General features: G+C 38.0%; 1 protein-coding gene across 2 annotated transcripts in view; it reads left to right on the plus strand.

The window, feature by feature from the left end:
* The window catches only part of CBLB (Cbl proto-oncogene B), a 189,668-nt gene that overhangs the window by 127,657 nt on the left and 36,687 nt on the right, over positions 1–25,324 (plus strand). For both annotated transcript variants that reach the window (XM_081138560.1, XM_081138561.1), the window contains exons 10-12: positions 2,684–2,887; positions 18,360–18,545; positions 20,268–20,621. In XM_081138560.1, coding sequence (XP_080994686.1) covers positions 2,684–2,887; positions 18,360–18,545; positions 20,268–20,621 — 744 coding nt within the window. The remainder of the gene's footprint in view (positions 1–2,683; positions 2,888–18,359; positions 18,546–20,267; positions 20,622–25,324) is intronic.

The following is a 25,324-nucleotide window of genomic DNA, read 5'->3' on the forward strand; positions in this document are numbered from 1 at the left end:
CCTTTGTGATATATACATAAAACAGCGACTCTAACACGTATCAGTAATTTGTGTTGCATTTCAGATAGGAGATGGAGCAAAATTTAAATTGGGCTTTAGATGAGCCTGTCCCAGCCTTTTTCTTGTACCATCCAGGTGCTATTACTGACTTCCACCTCCTTCCCTTTCCACACGTCACCTTTACAGTCATCCTGTATTAGGAAGTGGAATACAGAACTCGAAGTCGCCCTTAACCGAAGCAACACGCAAACTGACCCCGGAGGCTCTGCGAGAAGCCTTTGGAGCAGAGCACGGTGGCGCTCACCTTCTAGGCAGTGCACTCAAACATTCATGACTTTAATGTTTTAGACTGAGCGCACTCATTTTTAGTAATAATTGTGTTGTAGTTAGGTCTTAAAAGATTTTCTATTTTTAGATACACATACTAAAACATTGACAGATGAATTTATGTAATGTGTAGGATGCAGTTCCAGATAATCCAAGAGTGGAGGGAGTAAGCAAAAGCACAGATGAAACAGGACCGGGTGTGAGTTAATAATGGCTGAGACTGGGTGACAGGTGCATACAGATCCATCACACTTTCTCTCTGCTTTTGTATATGTTGAAAATTCTCTGTAATAGGTTTTTTACTGATTTCAGAGAGACGGGAAGGGAGAAGGAGAGATAGAAACATCAGTGAGAGAGAGACATTGATTGGCTGCCTCCTGCACCCCCCTGCTGAGGATCGAGCCTATAACCTGGGCATGTGCCCGGACCAGGAGTCGAACCAGTGAGCTCTTAGTTTCTGTGTTGACACTGAACTTCTGAGCCACACTAGCTGGGCTGTAATTTTTTCATTTTTATGTATGAATGAGTGAAGGGTCCTCTTAGGGCCGGAGTACTGCTTCCCATCCTTCACACGGTGAGAGCACAGGGAACATCAGCTCTTCACACCTTGCTCTTATGTATTAGAACTACCTTTTGGAAATTATCTAAGGAAGATCTACAAGACAGTTCCAGCAGTGGACACAATATGGATCCCTTCTGACTTTTATAATAGGGATTTTATCCAGATGACAACATATATTGAATATGCACTTAAACTTAATGTTCTTATTATTGAAACATAGGAGAAAGGTTTAGTTTTGCTTAAATATTTACTTCCATATTAGAAAATATCAATGTAAGATAGAAGATTTAAGTCTCCATTTTATCATCCGTAAAATGTGGAGCAAATATTTAAGATGCCTCGAAGCCCACCAGACCTGAGCATGTGTGGCAATACATGTCAAAGGATTTTGTATTAACATGTCTGTTTTTTCCCCAGCACTTTAGTTCAACTATTGTACCATTCCAAGTTTCTTTCCCAAATTATGTAACAGTAGATAAATAAGGGAATGTTGCAATTTCTTTTCATTAACCAACCCAAAGAGTGTTTGTTTTCCTTTATTTTGACAATTTCTGTGGCAATGTAGATGTTCAGTTTGTTAATCTGAGTGACACTTGGGAAAGAATAAACTACCTACCACAGGATCTGCCACAGAGGGATGTTCAGTCATTGTCCCACAAGAGGAGAGTGAGAGTTACTCTACTGCTGATGGGCATGTCTCTAGATCACCAGTTTCCCATCACACCAAGGGCATGGGGCAGTTTTGAGTTAAATACTGAATGGTTTCCTTAAAGATGTCAGTTTCCTTTGCATCCCTTGTCTCATCTCTAAAATGGTTCTAATCCATCTCATTTCTGCCTTTACATGATTTTATGATTTTTACTGTTTTTTAAATGACACTACTAAAGTCAGGGTATAATGCAGACAAAAAAATATGGTGGTGGATATCCTATGCCATTTATCTTTTTAAGGCAGCATAATCAACAGGGCAAGAAAACAGTCTTGTTTTATTTGCCTGGCAATTGTGACTTTTTAGGGCAGTTTCTTTTGAAAATGGACTTGGGAGACTTTGAATAAAACCTTTAATAATTGCCAATAAATAAATTTCTGTCCCAAAAATATCTGCACAGATCTTTCTGAAGCATCTAGTTTGAAAGATGAGGGGCGAAGCTTACTATGTCACATAGTGTTATATTCCACGTGAGCTGTGTCAGCACGCAGGCTCTCGGAACAGATTATGGCTTCTGAATATAGATATACTTTATTTTCCCCCCACCGATTACTTATAGATCAATATTTTAAAAGACCAAGGCAACTAAAATGGCAATATTTTGCCATAGTTATATGCCCAGGAACTTTTCCAGAATGGATTTGAAAATGGATTGTTCTAATTGCTACTATTACTTTATAGTGAACTTTTGTCAAACTGTTTCTTTTATAAATGTTTAATTAGCACTGGTGCCTTTTGGTAAAGAGGGACATGATTCAGTTTCTAGTTTTCTGCAGGATTAAAGTTTTGATACATTAAAATTATAAGTGAACATTCAGGAAAATTAGGTTAGGCTCTTTTATTTTTGGCAAATCAAACTTTTTTTAAAAGAAATTTTTCTTTAAAATTTTGAAATTTGAAATACTGAAAGTTTATCATATATTTAGGCTTTCTGTTCTACTCCCACTACCTCTTCCTCCACCCCCTCTGATTAGCCTAAAACCTTTTAGCAACTTGATTTGTTACTTATAAAACTTTGGCCCCTCCCAGGACTGTTTTATTTGAACAAAGACCAATGAGCACATTTTTTGTGTGTGTTTGTTCAGGAGTCAGATGGCCAGGGCTGCCCCTTCTGTCGCTGTGAAATAAAAGGAACAGAGCCCATAATTGTGGACCCCTTTGATCCAAGAGATGAAGGCTCCAGGTGCTGCAGCATCATCGACCCCTTCGGAATGCCGATGCTGGACTTGGACGACGACGACGACCGAGAGGAGTCCCTGATGATGACTCGGCTGGCCAATGTTCGGAAGGTAAAACTAGAAGACACGGGTCTAATTAGGGTGGTGTGTGGACGTGAAGAAGAAATGCTGCTGTCACAAATGGGGTCTTGCCGAGCGTGTTTTGGAACGGAAGACTCAGGCATTAATGGGAAGGTGCAGATGGAAGTGATGTTGGCAGGACGATGAATTCATAGAACTCCGGACTCAGAGTACACTCTTGCTGGTTTTAAACTTCAAAATGAGGGATGGTGAGAGCTTCCGTACAGAACTATGCGTTATCTAAGACTAGCAATAGCCGATCTGTGAAGGAGAGTTTTAAAAAGAAAATTACTAAAATTGGAAATGATGAAACTGATTAAAAATAGTCTTTGTTGGAGTCTAAAAGAAATGTCTGACAAAGTTACTTACTTCCCAGGGAAGCCAGCCTTCTGTTGGGTACTAAGAGGTCACACAAGACTTACCTTTGTGCATTTACCATAATCTGTGCTTTGCTTATCAGTGTTGCTGACTCATAAAACTGACTTTCACTGAGAATGGATACTACTGCCCAGTTGGAGTTTATGTAACCAGGCTCACAAGGGACTAGTCACTGAGCCAGAATGCCAACCGAGTAATTTATAGGCCAGAAATGTAATGATCAAGAGAGCTAGACTCTAGATATCAAGCTAGTCTCTGTACAGTAAGGTACATGAAATTCAGATTATGCTCAGAACTTTTGTGCTCTCAATGTCAGCAAAATGACAATGAATGGTATGAAAGGGCCTACAAATACCACCATGTGAAGGTGCCCCCCTCCCTCCTGGCTCAGGGCAGACATGGCTAATCAATCACGGCACTCATGCCCGCTGACTTCAGACTTGGCTTACACAGCCCTGTGGGACCTCCACTGCAATTCATTAGGATTTGGCAGGTAACATGAAACCCATTTGCCATGTAGGTGGAGTGACTATAATGTGTAATGACATCAGGTTGTACTTGCCATATGCATCTGTCTCTCTGGTAGGAAATCACTTGGTGCAGAGAACATATGTGGCTATTCAAATGTAAATTTAAAATAATTAAAATTTAATAAAATTTTAAAATTTCATTCCTGAGACACACTTGACATATTTTAAATGCTCAATAGCCACTTGTGTCATGGCTACCATATTAAACTCTGCAGATAGAGAACATTTTCTCTAGGTATTGAAATATCTAATGAAGGTAGGTATAATAGAAGTATCTGTTATCCAGAGCTAATTCTGCTAGACAGAGCTTTATGAGATCATTCCTGCAGGCTTTTAATGGAAGAAGCTAGGTCTTGGTGCAAAAAGATCTTTCATTTAGATTTAATAGCCTAATGATCTTAGCTTTGTCTGGATATTTGAATGTGATCTCGCAGTGGAATCAGCAAACTATGGCCTGTTTTGTTTGTTTTTCTGTGAGCCAAGAACGATTTTACATTTTAAATGGTTATATATTTAAGTGATTTTGTAAGTACCTACATAATTTCCCTGACTTTGCATCTTTGCTTGCAAAGCCTAAAATATTTAATATCTGGCCCTTAAGAAGAAGACTGCAGTCCCCAGGTCTAGGGCACTCTAAGCATTTAAAGAATGTTTATTGAATGCACGAGTAATGGGGAATGGCAGAACAGTGTTTGAGAAGCATACAGCAGCTCAAATAGCTCAGGTGACTTAAGTGGTTATGTTTTCCAGCTGGGAAAAAGGCATTTCAGTTTTCTTTACTAAATGGATTTTCTTCTTTCAGTGATTTATGTCAGGGAGGGGGGTGGGGCCTTAAGAGTAATTCCTTTAAGAATTTTGTATCTTTACTGCTTGGGGGAAACAGTATTTCCCTGTAGGATTTGGAGGAAAGCTACAGTCTCGGCCTGTTTTCCACTGAAGTGTGTGGAAGCCTGAGCTCTCTTTCGGAAGCAGCCCTGACAAGTGAAAGGAATCACCCGTAACGTGAAATGAACAGAATGCTCGAAGGCGACTCGAGTGGTTTTCCCTGATCTTTTCCCACTGTCACGGCCATACATGTTTTGTTCCCCCTGGCACACCTGTGAGCTTTCAAGGGACCTGAGAGATTTTTACATTAATCTCCTTTTTATGCAAAAGAAAGAATGGTACTTTCAGACATTATTGTCCCAAAAGTCCCTCAGTGGTTTATTTGGCAGTCAGCAGTATCCTTTCATAGGCTTTCACTACAAGCAGTTATTTCTGTACATTCCTATGGCAGTTAGATATTGGAGACATTTAAAGAACTTGTAATTATTTGTTTTTAAGTTGAATCATATTTCAATAAAATGTCTTTGTGTGCACTGATCTGCCTCTAGTCAGTTAAACAGTTTGTGGATTTTATAATATTTTGTAAATCGCTGCCATTTAGTAAAACCTACATTTAAGTATAGATATAAGCATCAGTTCTTCCTGAATAACTGTCAGAAATATTTCTGACTTTGTGCTCCCATAACACCGTGTATGTACTTCTATTTCAGTAGCTAGCACTGAATTGTTAGTTCTGTTAGAGGACTGTTAATTCGTAAGGCTAGGGCCAGTGTCTCACTATCTTTGTGTTCCCTGGCACTGAACCCACTCAGTGATATTTACTAAATGAAATAATAAACGCACGCATGCATGGCTCACTCGTTCTTGGAGGGTAGTGACCTGGTCTTACATATCTTTTTAATCTCTGTTCCAGTCTGAAGACTGAATATATTTGTACAGTACATCATATTACAGGTTTTATCCAGTTCTGTCTTACAGCCGAGATGATAAACATATATAAACACAAGGTCCTTTTGACATCATAGTTCTTCTACTGGAATTTTTCTCTTCTATGTTTTTATACTCATTCTGTTGCCTCATTCATTTGTTCATTCATTTTAAAACCATTTCATTTCCTGAATTCTAGGAGTAACTGTCAGTCATTAATCAGCAGAATAATTCATTTTTTTATCTGCTTTTTCAAATACTCATCTTTCTCTCCTTTTATGAATAGGTTGATGATTATATTGTGAAATCTTTCTGCCTCTCTTATGCATATTGCATTCTTTAAATTAGTAATGCTTTGCCCTGGACAGGTTGCTCAGTTAGTTAGAGCATTGTCCCAACATGCCAAGGTTGCAGGGTCAGCCCCTGGTCTGGGCACACAACAGAAGCAGCCACTGAATGCATAAATAAGAGAACAGGTCCGTGTCTCGTGCACTTGCTCGCTCTCTTTCTTTCTCTTTCTCTTTCTCTCTCTCCTTTCTTCTCTCTAAAGTCAATAAATAAAAAAGATTTTCAAAAAATTAGTAATGCTTCCATCATGTCACAGAGGATCGAGCTGTTTGTACATTCCTGTTACCATGGTGCTATCTCACAACTGGAGTTTATTAACAGTGGCATACTAAACGTATAGATTGTTTTATTACAAGTTAAGTATATTTAATGCTAATCTTACAGAAGCAAATAGAACTTATAAATCTATAATACAGTGTATTGGTCGCCTGTCTTGATATAGGCTATTTTATGATTTTAACTAGAAGATATTTTAGGTTTTGCTTCAAATTGTACCATTTCCTGTGTTTTCGATCTGTCAGAATTTCTAGGATAATTGGATCCGATGCGAGCCCTCAAAGGAATCCCAGGGCATGACTGGGAGGATCACATCCCTCTCTAACTACAGTGAGATCAGAGCTTAGAAAAGGTGTCTGCTGCTAGTCAGAATTTTGTTTCATTTTGCTTGTGTGTAAAGGGCAGTCTTAATAGTTCTTAGCAATTACGTTCATAGAATGTATTATTCACCAAATACATAAAATCACAAGCAAAATAAAGATTTACATACAAAATAATAATGTTGACAGACAGACCTAGTATATGAACCCGGATTAATTCATTTGGTTCTAAAAATTATGTTTTTTTAAAACAGTATTTAAAATCTAAATGAATTGCCATAAAAGAATAACAATGGGTGTGGCCATAGGTCAAGGGAAGTACTTGTCTTTTATTTTTATTTATGTTCTCCTAATGTTGCTGTCATCACTTAAAATACATAATGCTAATTAAAAACAACGTATCATCTAATTCTTGCTTTTTCTAATAATAGTGAGTGTAAAGAAAGGGTTCATAGTATTCCTAGTCTTTAGGAAAGAGTTTGTGTGTGCAGATCAGGGTCTTTGAAGTGTTTTTAGAAGAGTGTTGCCTTTTTCACGTGACTTAGATTCCAGCCACAGCACTAGGGCCTGTGCTGGAGCAGTGATGACGAAGATAACAGCCAAGGTGAAAACCAGGACTAGCAATAGACATTCACCGTGTAGGACATGAGGCTCCACTAGGGCAGGTCTGCCTCCTGACTGTGTTCAGAAATATGTGGGGACGTTTTTGGTTTTCAGGATGACTGATGGGTGGGGGAAACTGCTGGTATTTAGCGGGCGGGCCCAGAGATGGGAAACATCCTGCAACCCCCGGGACAGCGCCACCCAGGAAGAATCATTCTAACCACCTGCCATCGTCCTCACTTCCCCCACTGTGCCACACAGGTATAGTGAGGGATGACAGTAAGCAGTCCAGAGCCACAGGGTCACGTTTGCCATTTAATTGCATTCAGTTTACGGATTTTCTTAGAGCTCTCTGTGCAAAATAGTAGCATTTTCTGCATTAGTATGTGATTAACGAAGCAAAACACTGCCTTGTCCAAGTGTTATGTGATGTTATGAGACCCTGAAGATACTTGTTATCTATTCCGCAAAACAGTTTGAATATATAGTAGTTGAGGAGAAGCAAGCACCTAACTCTTGTACGGAGCCCTCCTCCCTCCGGCGCCGGACTGTGAGCTCCTGGAGGCAGAGGCCGCTCCTGGCTCATGCCAGTCAGACGCCTGCATGGTGTGACACATAGTATGCTGTTGAGAAGGGTTACTGTTTTGTTTTTACTTAGTATTCAGTGGTGACACTGTCCCTAACTGTACTTTCCTTAAAGCTGTGGTCCCTGGAGTTCATAAACCTGGGTTCATGTTCTAGTTTTGCCGCTTAGTGTCTGTGCGCCTTGCCTTGGTTATTTACCCCTGTGCATCAGGGACCCTGTCTGTGAAACCCTGCCTCAGGGTTGAGATGAGTTAACCTGTGAGCCACTGGAACAGTGCTGCTGGTACACAGTGGGCGGTGTTAGTTGTCATTAAAATTTTTTTAATATAGTGTTACTTAAGACTCCTAAGTAAATATTGCTGTATATTAAATATTAGATTTTTTTGGAAGTTGTTTTTTCCTTTTAGATCCTGTTACCTATCATTCTTCAAGAAGAATTAGACACCAAGGCTATATTAGCTTAGCAAGCAGTTGGTTGTATTTTTTTAAATGTATCAATATCTATACATGGTTATGATTTCATTACATGGCCACATTAAAATAATGTACTTGAAAACCATCTTCTATGTTTAAAACTCAGAGAAAATGTGAAGTTGCCAACATGTCAACTGATATTACATTTGAAGGACTAAATAGTTTAGTTGAGCTTACGAGTCCTATTTTCTACATATGTAAATTGAAATGATTAAGTATTCTCTAAAGTAGTAACTAAACAGTGATTGCTTATTCAAACCAGCTGTACCTGGTATTTTGGAGCATTAGGGGTTTCACATGAGGGCATTTTTCAGCGACTGAAGTTTATTCCTTTAATTCTCAGGATATTCTTGTTTCTCAGCCATTTTTATGGAAATATTTCTGAATTATATGTCACCCTTCCCTGACTTCTCAAAATTGGCTATGCAGCTGAGTGAACCAAAGGGTATAAGAAGCCACTACAATCAACAGGACACACTTCTTGAAGCTTACATTTTGCTACAAGATTTAAGGGGAGGTTGCACAAAAAGAGGGGAGCCTCAGATTTAAATTAAAATCACATAGGTTTTGGATCAGGATGCAAAATTCATAGAAATGTTTAAAGTAAAATGTGAAACTTCAAAGAATTTTCAGGGTTATGGAACCTGGAGCTTATGTCCTTCTCATAAAAGGCACTTCAAGGAGAAGCAGTATAGCTCAGTGTAGTTAACAGTGTTTAACATTTTAATGGAGCTGTGCCCTTGGGGCTATTCCACTTGTGGGGCTGTTTGCACTTCTTTAAAGTAGACTCTATAGGCAATTTTATTGACTTAATTCAGTCAGTATTTCTTCAGGTACACTTCAGCTTTCCTATTCTTCATTACTTCTAATTTGTGGTATCTAAAAAATTCCAGAGCTTATTAGTGGAACATGAATAATTTAAAATAGTGAACCTCACTCTACACACAAACACACATCCTTGTTCTTAGTAAAAGCAGGAAGGTGCCTACATCTCCTTCATTCCCCCCATCTCCCTATTGAGAGGACTTTTTGTTGGTGGTGGTTTTGATCTGTTTTGTTCTGTGTTGTTTTTGTATTTTAAGACTTTTAGAGCAGTTTTAGAGCTTTTAGGGCAGAAAAATTGAGGGGACCATGCAGAGATTTCTCATGCACCTCCTGTCCCCGTACATGCATAGGCTGCCCAATTATCAATATCCCCCACGAAAGTGGTACATTCATTATAATTGACAAGTCTATATTGGCATCTCATTACCATCCATAGCCCATAGTTTACATTAGTGTTCACTTTTGGTGTTGCTCATTGTATGAGTTTGGACAAATATATAGTGATACATATCCGTTGTAGTATCATGTGGATTATTTTCACTGCCCCATCTTCTGCGTTCTGCCTTTTCATCTCCCTCCACCCCAGTCCCCAGCAACCATTGCTCTTTTTGCAGTCTTTATAGTTTTGCCTATTCCAGAATGTCATATAGTTGGAATTGTATGATATATACCCTTCTCAGATTGGCTTCTTTCACTTACTAATATACATTTAAGATTCCTCCATGGCTTTTCATGTCTTGACTTGGATTATTTTGTTTCCGTACTAAATGATATTTCATTGTTTGGATGTAGCACATTTTATTTATTCATTTATCTACTGAAGGATATCTTGGTTGCTGCTAAGTTTTGTCAATTAATAATAATTCTGATAAATATCTGTGTGCAGGTTTTTGTGTGGACAAAAGTTTTCAACTCCTTTGGGTAAATACCAAGGAGTATGAGTACTGAATTATATGGTAAGAGTATGTTTAGTTTGTAAGAAACCACCAAACGGCCTTCTAAAGATTCTGTAACTGTTTTGCATTCCCACTACCAACCAATGAGAGTTCCCGTGGCTCCACATCCTCATCAGCATTCGGTGGTGTCAGTGTTTTGGATTTTGGCCAAAAAGGTGTACAGTGGTATCTCATTGTTGCTTTATATTTTCCTCATGACATACGATGTGCAGCATTTTCTCATGTTTATTTGCCATCTCTGTATCTTGGATGAAGTTTCTGTTAAGGTCTTTAGCCCTCTTTTTAATCCAGTTGTTAGTTTTCTTATTGTTGAGTTTTAAGAGTTCTTTGTATCTTTTGGATAAAAGTCCTTTATTAGATGTGTGTCCTTTACAGAAATTTTCTTGTAATCTGTGGCTTTTCCTTTATTTTCTTGATAGTGTCTTTCGAGAGCAAATGATGTTAATGATGTCATCAATTATTTATCTCATGAATCATGCCTTTGGTGTTGCATTTAAAAAGTGATCCAACCAAACCCAAGGTCATCTATATATTCTTTCATTATCTTCTAGGAGTTTGATGATTTTGCATTTAGGTTTCTGATTCATGTTGATCTAATTTTTGTGAAAGTGTATAGTCTGTGTGTAGATTCATTCTTTTGCGTGAGGATGCCCAGTTGATTCAGCACTATTTGTTGAAAAGACTATCTCTGCTCCATTGTATTACCTTGCTCCTTTATCAAATATCAGTTGACTGTTTTTCTATGGGTCTATTTCTGGGCTCTGTTATGCTGCATTGATGTAGTTGGCTCTACGTTACCAACACCACATGGTCTTGATTACTGTAGTTTTATAGTAAGTCTTGATGTCAGGTAGTGTCAGTTCTCCAGTTTCATTCCTCTCCTTCAGTATCATGTTGTCTACTGTGGTCTTCTGTCTCTAGAGACTTTAGAATCAGTTTGATGATATCCATAAAACAACTTGCTGGAATTTTGACTGGGGTTGCATTGAATCCATAGATAAGTTGGGAGAACTTTTCTTTTTCGCTTTGCGTTTCTCCCTAAATTCCTGTAGATTGGGGCTTCTGGATAAGCAGAAAATGACTGTATTGCTCTCATACTACATTTCCCACATAAGTTTTTGTTTATTATTTAAAAGGGACAATGGTTCAGATACTAGAAAACAGACGAACATAAATAATGTATACTTATCATGTAAGTTACACATAGATGTGTGTGAATGTTTCTGTGATGGATAACTCCTGAATAACATTCTGTAAGGCTGTTTTTTAAAGACTTTAGATTTTGTTAAGTTCACAAATTATGAAAAGAAGAATGAAGACAATAGTTAGTAGAAAAGAAAATATACTTAGAATATTATATTTTTTGTGATGAGTTTTATAAGTGCCGTTTATTAATTTTCATGCATTTAGAGAGAAATGTTGACCCTCTAAGAGCCCATCTCATCATTCCTATAATACATGTATCTATCTTGTTCAGATATGAAAATTCATTAAGTAAAATCTTGTTAGAAATATCATAAAATTGACTTTGATTATCTCTGGGATTGTCAGAAATCTCATCTTATTAGTAATTGGTGAGGTTTTCTCTTGTCCCGTTTTTAATAATAGCCTGGCTGGGTTTGAAATTTCTTACCAAATGTTTTGCCATTTCCATCATAATGAATCTTATTAAAGCTTTTATGAAAAACCACTCTTTAAAAGGTGTGGATAAAATGAGGAGTGACTAAAATAGAATGATTCCCTGATTATTATTGGTAATTGCTGAGCATGCTGAGACAGGCTTTTGACTACTTTACTTTTTGGACTTTTTCTCTCAGAATTTTCTGTTGAAATTGCAAATTCAGTCTCTCTACTCCTTATGGTAGTCATTAGCATCCATTGTGAATGCTAAAGAATTCTGTAAATTTTGTCAGCGAAATAAAGAATAGCATTTATGCTTTTCAGGAAGCAGAGGCCTGGGAATAGTTGGTGAGTAGGTAGACATAAAAGAATCAAATGTCGTATTTAAATCTCTAGAGCACCAGGATTCCAGTTTGTTAAAAACATACTCATCAGCTACTAGCATTAAAGAACTTACGAAAAATTCTTAGATTAATACGCTGGTAATACAGGTGCCCAGCTTTTGTGTTTTGAAAGGAGCTGAAATGAAAAAAAGACAATGTATTCTAAAGTTCTGAAAGCAAGTGTAATACTAGAAAACTGTGTGTCACCTAAAACAAGGATGAAGGAATTACACCCATCAGCTGCCCTGTGACTTAAAGGCACGGTCCCTGCTTCCCAGCTGCTGCAGCTACCTCTGTGTAAATGAATTTCAATGTTGTGCAGTAAATTCTGTCCACACCCCATTTCCTCTGTTTTACTAGTTCACTTTTGCATCGCTTTCTCTTTTGTCATCCTCACTTAATGAAGTGGGTAGCTAAAGATGCAGGAGTAACAAAGAAAGGAATTCATGTAAGGCAGTGGCAGGAAGGATAGGATCCTTTTAAGAATCCCTTGATTAATGATCTTTTATTATAGTAATTAAATTTTAGTTATTCAATAGGAGATTAAAACCAGAAAAGCAGAGGTAAAATCTCTACCATAAAATAATTAGAAAAGTAAATTAGACTGGGAAAACAAGTATTTTAACAATTATAATATAGAGAGGTTTACTATCCTGATATATAAAATGCTCGTACAAATCAATGAGGGGTAAATAAAATAATATGATAGATAGTGGGACAAAGGACATAAAAAGCCAGTAACCAAGAGAAGAAATACATATGGCAAACAAAGGTGGTAATTTTTTTATAATTATTTGTTAAAGAAATTCAAATTTAAACATCAGAGTAGGCCATTAAAATATCGATCAAGTATCAAAGTAAACAGAAATTATAAACTAAATATACTCTGTGTTTGTTAAGTCTTTGCAATGGTAACAATCACACATGACTGGTAGAAGAATAAATTGGTTTTACCATCAAACTATCAAAAGGACCTTATGAATCTTCCCTAACTTTTACCTAGTTATGAGCTTACTTTTCTAGGCTCAAAACGTTCTAAGGTTCTGTCTTTAAAAATTAAAATGTACATGATCAAAGATATCTACATGTTATCACTTTATAATTGAGAAAAGTTGAAAACAGCATAAGTGTTCATAGCAAGGGAATAGTTACGTAAATGTTGGGATATCCATATAATTCAGCCTTTAAAATTATATTTATGAAGAATGTTTAGGTTATTTTGTTATAATGTTAACCAGTGTAGATTAAAACTTGTATATGTAATTAGGAACCATCACCAATGACTGTATATAGATGTTTTCAAAACATCTTTATATTTTTATATAATTCCAGAATTTTATGCAGTGAAATTATGTTCTTAATAATGAGGAGGGGAAAAAATGAAATGAAAACACAATTGAAAAGAAGGAGTGGAGTGCCCACGCCAGGAAAACTATTTATTATGGTGAACAGTTGACAACATGCATCCTCCTAAGCTCCTGAGGCCACTCTTACTCTTAAACTACTTTTCTTCCTCTAATTTGTTATTTCTATATTTCAGACACTCTTTAGATCAGTACCCAAAAACGAAAATATTACATTCAATTCTACATTTTTGTGCTAATGGTCATTGTTAATAATAGCAAAAATTCCAAGCAGCATTTCTGTTTGACTTTTGAATGCATTGTAAGAATTTAGTCTAGAAATAGCTATTTGTTTAGATATTTGATTTTGTCACCATTGCTTTGGTTAGGCCTGGTAGTGAGAGGATTGTGAAGGACAAAAAAGGAAATAGGAAGAGTGAGAGCATTTTGTTTAAAGATATCTCCAACAGAGTTGTCTTCCGGTAGTGAAACTGAGCAAGCTTTGTCTGGAGGTGTAACAGGTTGCATCTGGGACTTCTGCATCAGAAGAGTCAGTACTTCTAACTATATCATCCAAATGAAAAATAAATGTTTTATAAAAAGCAACTTTTATCACACTTTAATTTTATTAACTCAAAAAGTCGCCACAAAATGGATTAACCTTATTCTGTAACCTACCGGAAACAGTATCAATGGGTGGTGATTTGTGTATGGCATTTAAAGTTCTAGCTGAAATTTAAATGTTACATATAGGAAATATGTACATATCAAGTCAGATTATACACTTAATTGTGTGGTTTCCTTTTTAAAACTTACTCTTTATAACCTGTTGGTTTGAGAACTTCGTTTTGACAGCCACACTTGAAATTCACATTCCAATCAAGTGTATCCCTATCAACAAAATGCTTACCTGTTATTGTTCAAGATTTAAATAAATGATTTCCTACTCCTCTACTCAAGATGTTTTATGTATATGTCTTAAATCTGCACTTCCAGCCAGAATAAAAATGGTAGTGATTCTGAGGAATACTGGACTGATCAGTAAGAGGTTAGCACAGCTTACAGTCTAGGAATTCAAACCCGAGGGTTGGTCCCAGTGCTGTAATTCATTGTTGTTTCTCCCCAGCAACTCCCTTATCACCTGTCAGAGGCAGGGAAGGATCAGTGACCTCAGTGATTTGGGGGTGAGGGTTAGATCTGTGGAAGAAGGCGGCAGAGTGAAGGGCTGGGAGGGATGCTTGTGGAGTCTATGAAGACAGTAATATAAATCCATGGACTAAAGACGACTGGACACATCCCTTTGTCACACCTGATGACTACCTCCTATAACAGGGAAAATCTGATTCTCTAGAAATTAAAGTTGTTTAAAAGACCATTAAATATTCAAATATTATATAGAAGACAGGTGTAGTTTAAAGAAGAAATAATTTGGAGCTACATTAAATCAACCTATTTTGCTTCTCTTTATTTTCAGAAGGGGAAAATGGCTGTCTATTCTTTTCTGTAAGTTGAACTGATAAGTTTGATTTCATGAATTTTTAATGTCTCATCTAAAAATTTAATTATGTGCCTGGGGTGTGAAGTGTTGTGTTAGGCTTCTTTGTTCCTTAGACTTTCAAGTAGGAAGGAAATAAAAATGGTAATTATTTGAATAAATTAAAAATGACCGTTTATGTGACCATCTACTAAAAATGTTTACAAATGTTCATAGTTAGCGTTGAATTTTACCAGCAATGAAAGTTTATGCAAAGATTCAGTCATCTAATTGCAGAGTTGTTCGTAGAGATAGCTAAGTGTTAAGCAAAGAATAATGCTTTTTTATCTAAAGGGCATTGCTAAATTATCGACTCTCACATGGGAATTTTGCCTTGATTTCAGAGAACTCAGAAAAAGGAGTAATTTGTGAATTTAATCCACATAGTCAATGAGGATAAAACGTTCCTATCCCTTTACTTACAGGTATATCCTCCATAAAATTCCACCTAAGCCAACTTACAGATACTGGAATGCTTCAAAAGGAATTAGTTCTTCAGAAGGACAGTCTGTAATCACCTTTACAATACAACATGAATTGTGCTAAGCACGTCTGCTTCCAGTTACATTCCCAGAGCTGTGCTTGTCTGGGAGTATCTAGAAGGTCAAAGTTGTCGCACCACACACGTTGGTTTGGATGACTGTCTCGAGGACTTTCACTCTACCCTTTCAATGTCTAATAATTCACCCATCTCAAATAGAACCCACCCCATTATTTAAACATACTAGGAATTTGGTAACTACTTAAAGATTATCAGTTAAAGTGGAAGTCAAGTTCTGATGGTAGTGGGCCGTTGGCTCTGTCAGGATTCTTCCTGTGTCTGATAGTGGGGGAAGCAGGAAGATAGTTGTGGAAGAAAAGTGCTTGGAGGAGCCTAGGTCTGTTCAGGAGCCTCGCCTCGGCAGTGTATGCACCTAGCACTGAAACAGTTCTCTGCAAATGCCCAAGTTAATGAAGTGCTATTGTGTGTGTGTGGTGGTGTGTGTATTTTGCCTGGGGTGGGAATTGTGTGAATAGCTTTGCTTCTTCAGCCTTTTTTGTTAAGGATAATAACCAGACCAACAAGGTATTTTTATCACTTAAATCTTGCCAGTTCTGAGAGATTAGAATTTATCCTAAAAGGAATTGTGGAGAATTAGATGTCCCGCGACATCTCCTGATCTGAAATTCTGTGATACTCTCATGCACACAGCTTTACACTAGGAATTCTTTTCGTTCTGTCTATGGTCATTTTTGGATAGGTTGAATTCCATAAGGTTCAAATTCATGACCATGTAAGACCCCATGACTGTATGGGTAGAATAGTTATTTTGTTAAGAATCACTGACTGCATTCAAATTAGTTTATGACTATAAAGTTTCTACTTTTTCTCTTTCAATTAAGTAACAGTTGGAAATATTTTATCTTATAACAGATATAGAAAAGAATCATGAAATTACTAAAAAGAAAAGGTTCTTAAAATTATCATAAAATTATGTCTAAATGTATTGACTTATTTTAAAATGTTTTTATTGATTTTTTATTTTTATATTATTTTTAAAAATATGTTTTTATTGATTTCAGAGAGAGGAAGGGAGAGGGAGAGAGAGACAGAAATGTCAATGATGAGAGAGTCATTGATCAGCCTCCTGCACGCCCCACAGCGGGGATCGAGCCTGAACCCTGGGCGTGGGCTCCGACTGGGAATGGAACTGTGACCTCCTAGCTCATAGGTTGGCGCTCAACCACTGAGCCACTCCAGCTGGGCAGTATTGACCTATTTTAAATTATTTGGCATCAGTTGACAGAGACAAAGACTTGAGAGTTTAGCACTGTCATGACAATATCCCGGCCTATCTGAGCTATGGTCCGGAAGCTCTGTTTAGCCACTCAAATTTATTTAAAAACCTTTATAAGGGGGGCATAACTCCCCACTCCTTAAGTGTGGGCTGTGCATAATGACTTCTTTGCAAAGAGTACAGTAGGGAAAGGAGGAGACAAGAGTAACTTTACAGTTTACAGTGAAGGAACCTTGACAGTTAGTACATCAGCCAAATAATCAAGGTCAACATCAGCACTGACCAGTCCTATTGATAGTGAGGACACTTGACATGAAGTCTTCCTTCCATAAACCAACAATCCCTGTCTAATCATGAGAAAAACATAAGACAAAACCCAACTTTAGTGAATTAGAAAAAAATGTTTACGTAACTCAGTGTGGATGCGAACACAAATCTGTTATCCCATCTCAGATAAAGACAGAATGGCTAAGTCTTTCTCACTGGTGCTAGAGTTTGAATTAAATTGTCAGTTGTTGACATTGACTTCTCTCATAAAGGTGAATAACGTTAGGAGAGAAGTGGCTTAACCACAAGCTTCAAACTCTTTGTAAATACTAACCTTAGGAAACAGATGAATATCAAAGCATGCTAAATTGATGCAGTGGGTTTAAAAATTAAGCCTAGGTCTCCAGAAAGCCAGTAACAGTCTTGAAAAGGAAACTGCCTAATACTGCAGAACAGAATGTTGTTTATCCTAGAGAGGCTATTTGATTAATTACTATGGCTTTTATACCAGGTAGCAATCAGATTATCTCACATTAAAAAACACACAAAAGAACAAAAAACAAAAAATTAAAAAAAACTTCCAAATTAGAAAAGATTATCTATATAGAATTAGAAGTACTTTCTATTGGCTTTTTGATGCTATCTACCAGACAAAATGGAAAACCTGTAGTAACATAGAAATATATGTTTTTAGCAGCAGCACAGACTTTTCTAGATTTAGTTAATTGATTAAAAAACACAGGCACATTTAATTTGAGAATTCCTTTTCCATATGAAGTCCGAGGAAGAAAATACGTGGGCTCAAACCTATTTTATTATTTTATTTTTTAATTTTTCAAAATATTACAGATGTGTCTGTTTCTCCCGATTTACCCCTTCTACCCCGTCGCATCCCCCTCCCTGGTCCCTCTCCACACCATTGCCTGTGTCCTTGGGTTGTGCATATATGCATATAAGTTCTTTGGTTACTCTCTCCCCCTCCACCCACCCGCTCAAACCTATTTATTTTAAATACACATTTTTTTTAAACTTGCCTGATTATATTGGTTTGTAGGAAAGTAGACTATACACTGGATTCATACATATTTTGTATGGAACAAAATGGTTTCTAAGTTCCAGAATGTGCTCTAAATCAAATATCAAAGAAAATTCTATATTATAGATATCCAGGAACAACATGCCATTACTGCATTGTTTCTCCTTTCCTCTAAAACAATATCTGCATTTGATGTTTTTAAACTACGCTTTTGCTGTTCTTTTTTCTCAGGCCCGTTCTGCAATATGTAGGAGAAACTTATCCATTTATTCTTTACTAATACTGCCCTTGAGGGACAGTATGAGCCCTTTCCAGCTGTTAATCAGAGTTAACTGAGTGAGTTTATTTCAAGAGATGCTCAGTGGCAGACACCTTCTCAAAACCAAGTGTCTTCTTTAGGAAAGGCCTTCACTTTACACATCAAATAAACAGCATCATTATCTTTTTTGCCCTAGTGCACTGAGAGACAGAATTCACCAGTCACCTCCCCAGGGTCGTCGCCCATTGCACAGCGAAGAAAGCCACAGCAGGACCCTCTGCAGATCCCACACCTCAGCCTGCCGCCGGTGCCTCCCCGCCTGGACCTGATTCACAAAGGCATGGTTCGGTCTCCGTGCGGCAGCCCAACCGGTTCACCAAAGGTAAATCGACTTCATTAGAAACAGATAATGAGTTTACACGACAGTTATTGCTTGGTTGGCCTCTTTTAAATTTCATTTCTCATATTTCTTGTGCTCTTAATTGTTCCTGAACAGCTTTGCTGGGTTTCTCATTTTGCATATGGTGAGCCCACTGTCGTATTCCTTGCTTTCTTATAGTAAAAGTTATATAATTATTCAGAGAGAGCACATGTCTGTAACAGCCCCCTGATTTGCTAAAATAAATAGCAGAGTAAGTACAGTTTTTCTTTAAAATGGATTTAAAAGGTCATTATGTGTATTAAAATATTCTTATCAAATGATATTTTACACTCAGTTTCATAGTGTCATGACAAGAAAAATGTGACAGGAGTATATTTGCATAAGGGATTAAGGTGTGATAAATTATCACCCATGTTTCAGGGTGACTCAGAAGAGGGAATTATATGTACTTTTTATACCTGAAGCAATTAATTATAAAGAATTACAATATTTGCAGAGTAATTACATTACTGTTTAATATTAAAGACATAATTCTAATTCAGTAAACCTAAGCCTACAGTTTATTTTCGTTCTGCACAGTCTGTGGATTTTTTAAAAATTTGATAAGGACGTATTTTGCCATATTTAATACAAGATTTAAAATATTCCATTTGGTAATATGCTTTACAGTCTAAAATGAGTTGGGCACACAATATTTTATTAGTATTTCTCTACATTACAGTTAGCTTGGTTTTAAGATCATATTAAGACTTCTTAGGATGTTATTTAGGCAGAATTATGTAAACACACAACACATTCCTTTTCTCTCTAATAGCAAAAGCACAAATCAGCCCTGGCCGGGGGAGCTCAAGTGGTTGGAGCATCGTCCGGATGCACAAAGATTGTGGGCTCCATCTCTGGTCAGGGCACAGACAAGAGTCAACCGATAAATGCATAAACCAGTGGAACAGCAAACTGATTCCCCCCCACTCCCACCCACCTTTCTCTCTATCTCTAAAAAAATCAATAAATTTTTTTCAAAAGCACACATTATTCATCAGATGAACCAAGTATATACTAGTAAATGCTATGTGGGATACACAGATTCAATTCAGGAGCATATATACCTTCGAGGATACTTCCATGTAAGAATCAGACTGATTTTTTTTTTTTTTTTTCATTTTAAGGGTCCACGAAATTCAGGTGAGGGCTATAAATGCTGCTGCTATATTATTTCTGAGTTTTTACTATTCTGGTACTAACTGGTAAAATGAAGAACCAGAGCAAATTTTCCCCTTATCAGTTGCTTTATATTGCAGCAGGGAAGACGAAAATAACAGAACCAACTCTCAGTCTTCCAGAGATGTTACAAATCACGTTGCTCTTTAAAAAGTAAAACAACAATGTTGGTTTCTTCTCTCTGCTAAGTCATAGAAACGTGTAAATAAATCAGTTAATGACTCAGTATTATTTTAATGTCAGCCTTTCAAAATCACCATATAATTTTGGTATTCTGCTTTTTCTCATACAGTCTTTATACTTTTAACATTTCCTTTTATATGCTCCTTTCTACAGCAGTTTCTAATGAAATGTATTTGTGTGAGTCTTCCATTAACTTTTAAAGCTCTCGTGAGCTTGGGGAAGATGACGTGGGACTGCGCCAGGGCTGCGGCCTGGCCCTGTGCCGCCTCAGTGCCCGCCTCAGTGCCCGCCTCAGTGCCCGCCGTGCCCCTGTCTCCGCAGGCCTCCCCCTGCCTGGCGAGGAAGCAGGATAAGCCGCTGCCGGCGCCGCCGCCGCCCCTGCGGGACCCCCCGCCCCCGCCCGAGAGGCCGCCGCCGGTGCCCCCCGACAACAGGCTGAGCCGCCACCTGCTCCCCGTGGACGGCGTGCCCCCCCGGGACCAGCCCGCGCCCCCGGAGGCCTGGTGCCCCCGCGACGTCTTCGGGCCGAGCGCGCCGGCCGGCTGCCGGCTGCTGGGGGAAGGCTCCCCGAAGGCCGGCGCCACGGCGGGGAGCGGCAGGCACGGCCGGGCGGGCGCCGAGCCCGCGCTCGCCAGGAAGCACCGGCGCCACGACGCGCCGCTGGAGGGCGCCAAGGTGAGAGGCGGGGCTCCGCCTGCGGGCTGGGACTGCGCCCCGGCTGCCGAAGGTCAGGAACGCTTGAACTTAGAAGCAGTCCAGGGACAGGTTCGAAGTGATGATTTAATTTTAATGTCAAGACACTAGACAGTTTGCCAGAGGTTTACTTCACCTTCCCTTATTTTATCTGCTAGAATTGTTTCCTGTTAGTAACTTGTTGGTGGGAGAATTAGCACTTTAAAAAAAACACAACTCTCCTAGTTCTCTGTAATTTGAAAAAAAAAATTGTATAATTATAGCATATCATAAATCCGCACTGTAATTGTTGCCTAGGACAGAACACCTATGCAACCAGGTAAAATGAAACTTCTCATCACTGTTACAGAGCCAGCTGTTTCTCCATAAAACTGAGACTCTCTCACAGGTGTTGAGTTCTTGAAGGATATCGCCACTATCATTTATATGTCCAGGAAAGAATTGAAGTGTACAGGAAACCAAAGGGGCAACAGCGGGAACCACGGAGTTTAGTTGGAACTCTCAGTGGGCCCCTGGCAGAGTTGCTTAGATTCCTGCACTTGCTTCCATGGTATTTTTGGCTCTGAGATCAGATAATCTCCATCTTCCCTCAGCTGAAGGAGGCTTGCCTCTTCCGAAGACTAGTATTAAAGTGAGCCCACCTCTGTTGATCTTAAGTTGTTATTTTAAGGAAGTAACTTGATCCTTCAAAATAATGGCTTGCAGTTGATGAGTTCACCCTATAATATATTCAGAAAACAAAGAAGTGTGAAATATGGCATGTAGTCCTGTGCACTCGTGTGTGATGGAAAAGGGGTAATGAATACTTTGTATATAACAGGTGACCTCTGTGACTCTCTGTGGGGGCCAGAATGGGAAGTCAGTACTGTCTACTACAGCATTGAACACAAGGCAGGAGTGGTGGTGGTTTGCCATGACTCTGCCAATGACTGTCCTTGGTACCTTCAGTCTCTCATCTCTTAATATGATACTTTCCTCCAATGTCACCTAAATATGATGTATATGAAAGAAAAAGCACTTATAAAAGCACTTATTGGAGGGACCTGCCATTCTTTTTTTTTTAATGTCCTTTTTTCCTTCTGTCTCTCTAACTTTTCATTCCTACATGATCACACTTCTCTTCAGAAGAGTGTTGAAATGGTCTCTGACATGAATTGACTAGTTATATGTTAAGCAGCATGTAACAATTTCTTGAATGAACTTCAGAGATACTTAAAATATAATAATTAGCCAGCTCACTGGAGACCTCTTGCTTCAAGCTTCTTTTAGATACTGTGTTATACAGCTTTAGCCCTAATATAAACCTGCTCTTCTAAGCCCTAGGCTAGCTATTAATTTTTGTATAAAGGTTACATTTTTGTGTTGAATATAACAACTATTTAGACTTATTTTAATTAGAGGTAATGCTTCAAATTAAATATTGTCTTCCCATTTTAAGCTAAGAAAACTTGGCTAAGTTTTGAAAGTTTAAATGCAAATTAAATGTACATATGGAATACCAGAAGGGGAATTCATAGAACTAAACACCCTATAAATGGCGTGACAACTCACTCCCTGTCATCATGTGTCTTCTCTCAGTGTGCCAGTTTCCATCATCCATTAGAACCACTGGCCCTTTTTAGTTGCATCTTCGCTAGAAAAATGGGAAGGGAAGCAAGAATAAATTAAATTCTAATTACTCCATTTGCTAGTTGTAGAGAGCTCTGTGGGAAAAGGCCCTCTAATTCATAGTTAAAGTGAAGTGTAAGACTTTTCTTTGACTTCCATTTACTCCCCTTTCTCTTCCCCTTCCCACTTACCATAATCAGGCAGCTAGCATAATACTTACAACATGAATCTGCAAACTAAGAATTTTAGGATTACTTATCGTGTTTTATTTTCCTGGCAAGATATGTCTGTCCTATAGCACTATTTCCATTCTCTGAAATTCTCAGGTTCTAGTCACATTATGAACCCATTCCTTAATAAATATTTCGTTGACTAGATATTTATGGATGGTTGGTTGGTGTTAATTATCTGTGGTGAAACTATTTGCACTACAGTGTTTTAAAATGCCATTGGAAACTTGAAATTTATCTCCTTATTTCTAGATACTAACATTGTGTCCGACTATCTTTGTTCATTCCTCTTGAAAGAGAAAGACTAGTGCTGTTTCTTATGTGATAAAAACTATCTCTGACTTGTCGTGTTACTTCATGTGACATTATTCTAGAATGACCATGTACAGTAATCTGTTGAAGATGTTGCTAGATAAATACATTGAATGATTTCACTTTTGGGATTGTGGCTTTTGTTCTTTTGGTGAGTCTCATGCTTATATGAACGACCTTAAACATATCTATATATCTCAAGAGCTCTATGCTTGCTGGTTTTATTTCCAATCTGATGTTGAATGACAAATTATAGCAACATTTTGGGGGTAGTAGTGTCTGTGTGGGATTACATATGTGGGGTAAAAAAAATGAGGTGTATCAGGGATTCTGTACAAATAGAAAGGTTTTTCTTAATTGTGCCAAGATTATCACAAGAGTGAGTGTTTTCACTGTTTCTCAAGAGTCCCAAATTCTTTAACCTTAATTGTTAGATAATATCTGAATCATAAGAAAGCATTTCAAACTTCAAGATTAGGATCCAGTGCTGTCTTGAGGCTGTATAAAAATATTAATCTAGAGTATAAGTAACGTAGAATTTACAATAAATTATGTGATAACTCAGATTATACTTCTTCCACATGTCTAGACTTCCCCTAATGTATTTCTGTTCCTTCAGCCTGTTTCAGCTATATGAGTCCTGAGGATGTTCACCACACTGTGGGGAATGTAAAATGAATGCAGCACAGTATAGTGAGAGTGAGACAGGTATACCATTAACTAAAAGATAAGACATAGGAGTAGTATCCAGAAAATAAAATGTGGGCTCCCCAGGACAAAAGCATTCTAGTTGAGATGCGGGGTAAAAGAAAGTAAAAATGCGTCATGCGAGAGGGTCACGGGCTGTAGACACTGGAAGACAAGCAGGTGTTTTTGTAGGCATGGCAGGAAGGACGAGTGGAGGTGGGAAAGCGTGCCGAGTGTGGGAAGTCAGTTTGGACCGAATATGGGCATCAGCAGTGAGCGTGACAGGCAAAACTAGGGCATTGTAGATTGAAAACAATTATGGAGCGTCTTATGTTCTACACAAAGCTGTCTTTACTTTGGTGGACAGGAAAGCGCGTTCAAAGTTTTTCTGACAGGAGTGCTTGAATCGGAATATTTCAGTTGATGGCATGTTCAGTGGAACTGTGGTGGGCTCAGGACTGTGAGCGAGGAGGGCAGAAGCAAGCGATCCTTAGTTGAGCGTCAAAGAGGCCTGAACGAGTGAGATTCAGTGTGAGCTGCTTCAGTCACCGTTATCCATCTGTGCATTTGAAGAACTAGCTTTCTATTTGCAAGCAAGCCTGTCAGGTTTCCAGAAAAAATAAAATATTTATTTTTAACTCAAAAAAGTGTTACTTATTACACTCCCTCAGGTAGTGGCAGCTAAAATAATTTTCAGTTTAATGAAATGGGTACAGTGGGAACATGGAATTCAGAATGAAATGATGTTAAATGTTTTCATTCCACCATCACCAGGTAACATAACCAAGCACTTTAGATGAACAGAAATATGAACATCACCTTAGTACCTGCATTATTTAGGTCTTTTGCTGTTTGTACATATGTGTAACCTCAGCCTATCAAATAGGAAAAACTACGAAGAATTACTTGTTTTGTATAAGTGTATTTTGTATACAACACCAGCCATTAAATAAATTGTGGTTTGCTGAGAGAATTTCAGTAAACTCATGCGTTTCTTCCAGCTGTACTGAGGGAAAGCCATTTCATTGCTTAATGCCTCCATTAATGTCATCGAAGGCAATCAGCAGTCAGCTTTCATTCCAGCCCTCCTGTGTGTAAAGCACTGAAGGAATGTCCTATAAAATGAGGAAGTCAGAGAGGCTTTGTGCTGAGACTCAGTGTGGCCTGAATGCTCTTCCACAAAACATAGCTACACAGAACATAAGCAGAATATCAGTACATGCCAGGAACCAAGTGAGTGATTCAGAAAAGACACACTGTGGCACTGCAGACGCAGGAGGAGTCCTTGAGTTACTGCGTGTTAATGACAGTGTGTCTAAAGCAGTGGAGGAGAGGGCCGCTAGCATCTTAAAGCATATTAATAGATTGTGTCACAAAATTAGGGCAAGTCCCTTAACTCTCTTAGGTTCTTGCGTTCCTAGAATGTAAACTACATCATCAACTGTGCTTCACGGTTTTACTGATGATAGACATGCTTGCCTGTGTGACTCATTGAAATTTAATGGTAGTACCCCCAAAATGTCATGCATGCTCTATTATTAATATAAATATTCTTTCATTTACCTAATGTGTAAATGAAAGCATTTTTAATATAATTGTTTGCATATATTGATATTTCTTTTCATATATGTTCACAGTGTTCTGATTATAAAATTACGATTGGCTGATTGTTAGATTACAGCCAATGTAACTGAAACTAATACTTCCACATCTCCCTTTTATAACTGCTGGAATTTTATTAGGTATCAACAATACATTAGCTACTTTCTCCTAATAAAATGAATTATTCCATGTAAAATCCATACTACATTTTCCAGAGTGAAAGTTTAAGTGTGACAGAAATATCAG

This window comes from Miniopterus schreibersii, assembly GCF_964146895.1.
Source record: "Miniopterus schreibersii genome assembly, chromosome: 5".
NCBI lineage: Eukaryota > Metazoa > Chordata > Mammalia > Chiroptera > Miniopteridae > Miniopterus > Miniopterus schreibersii.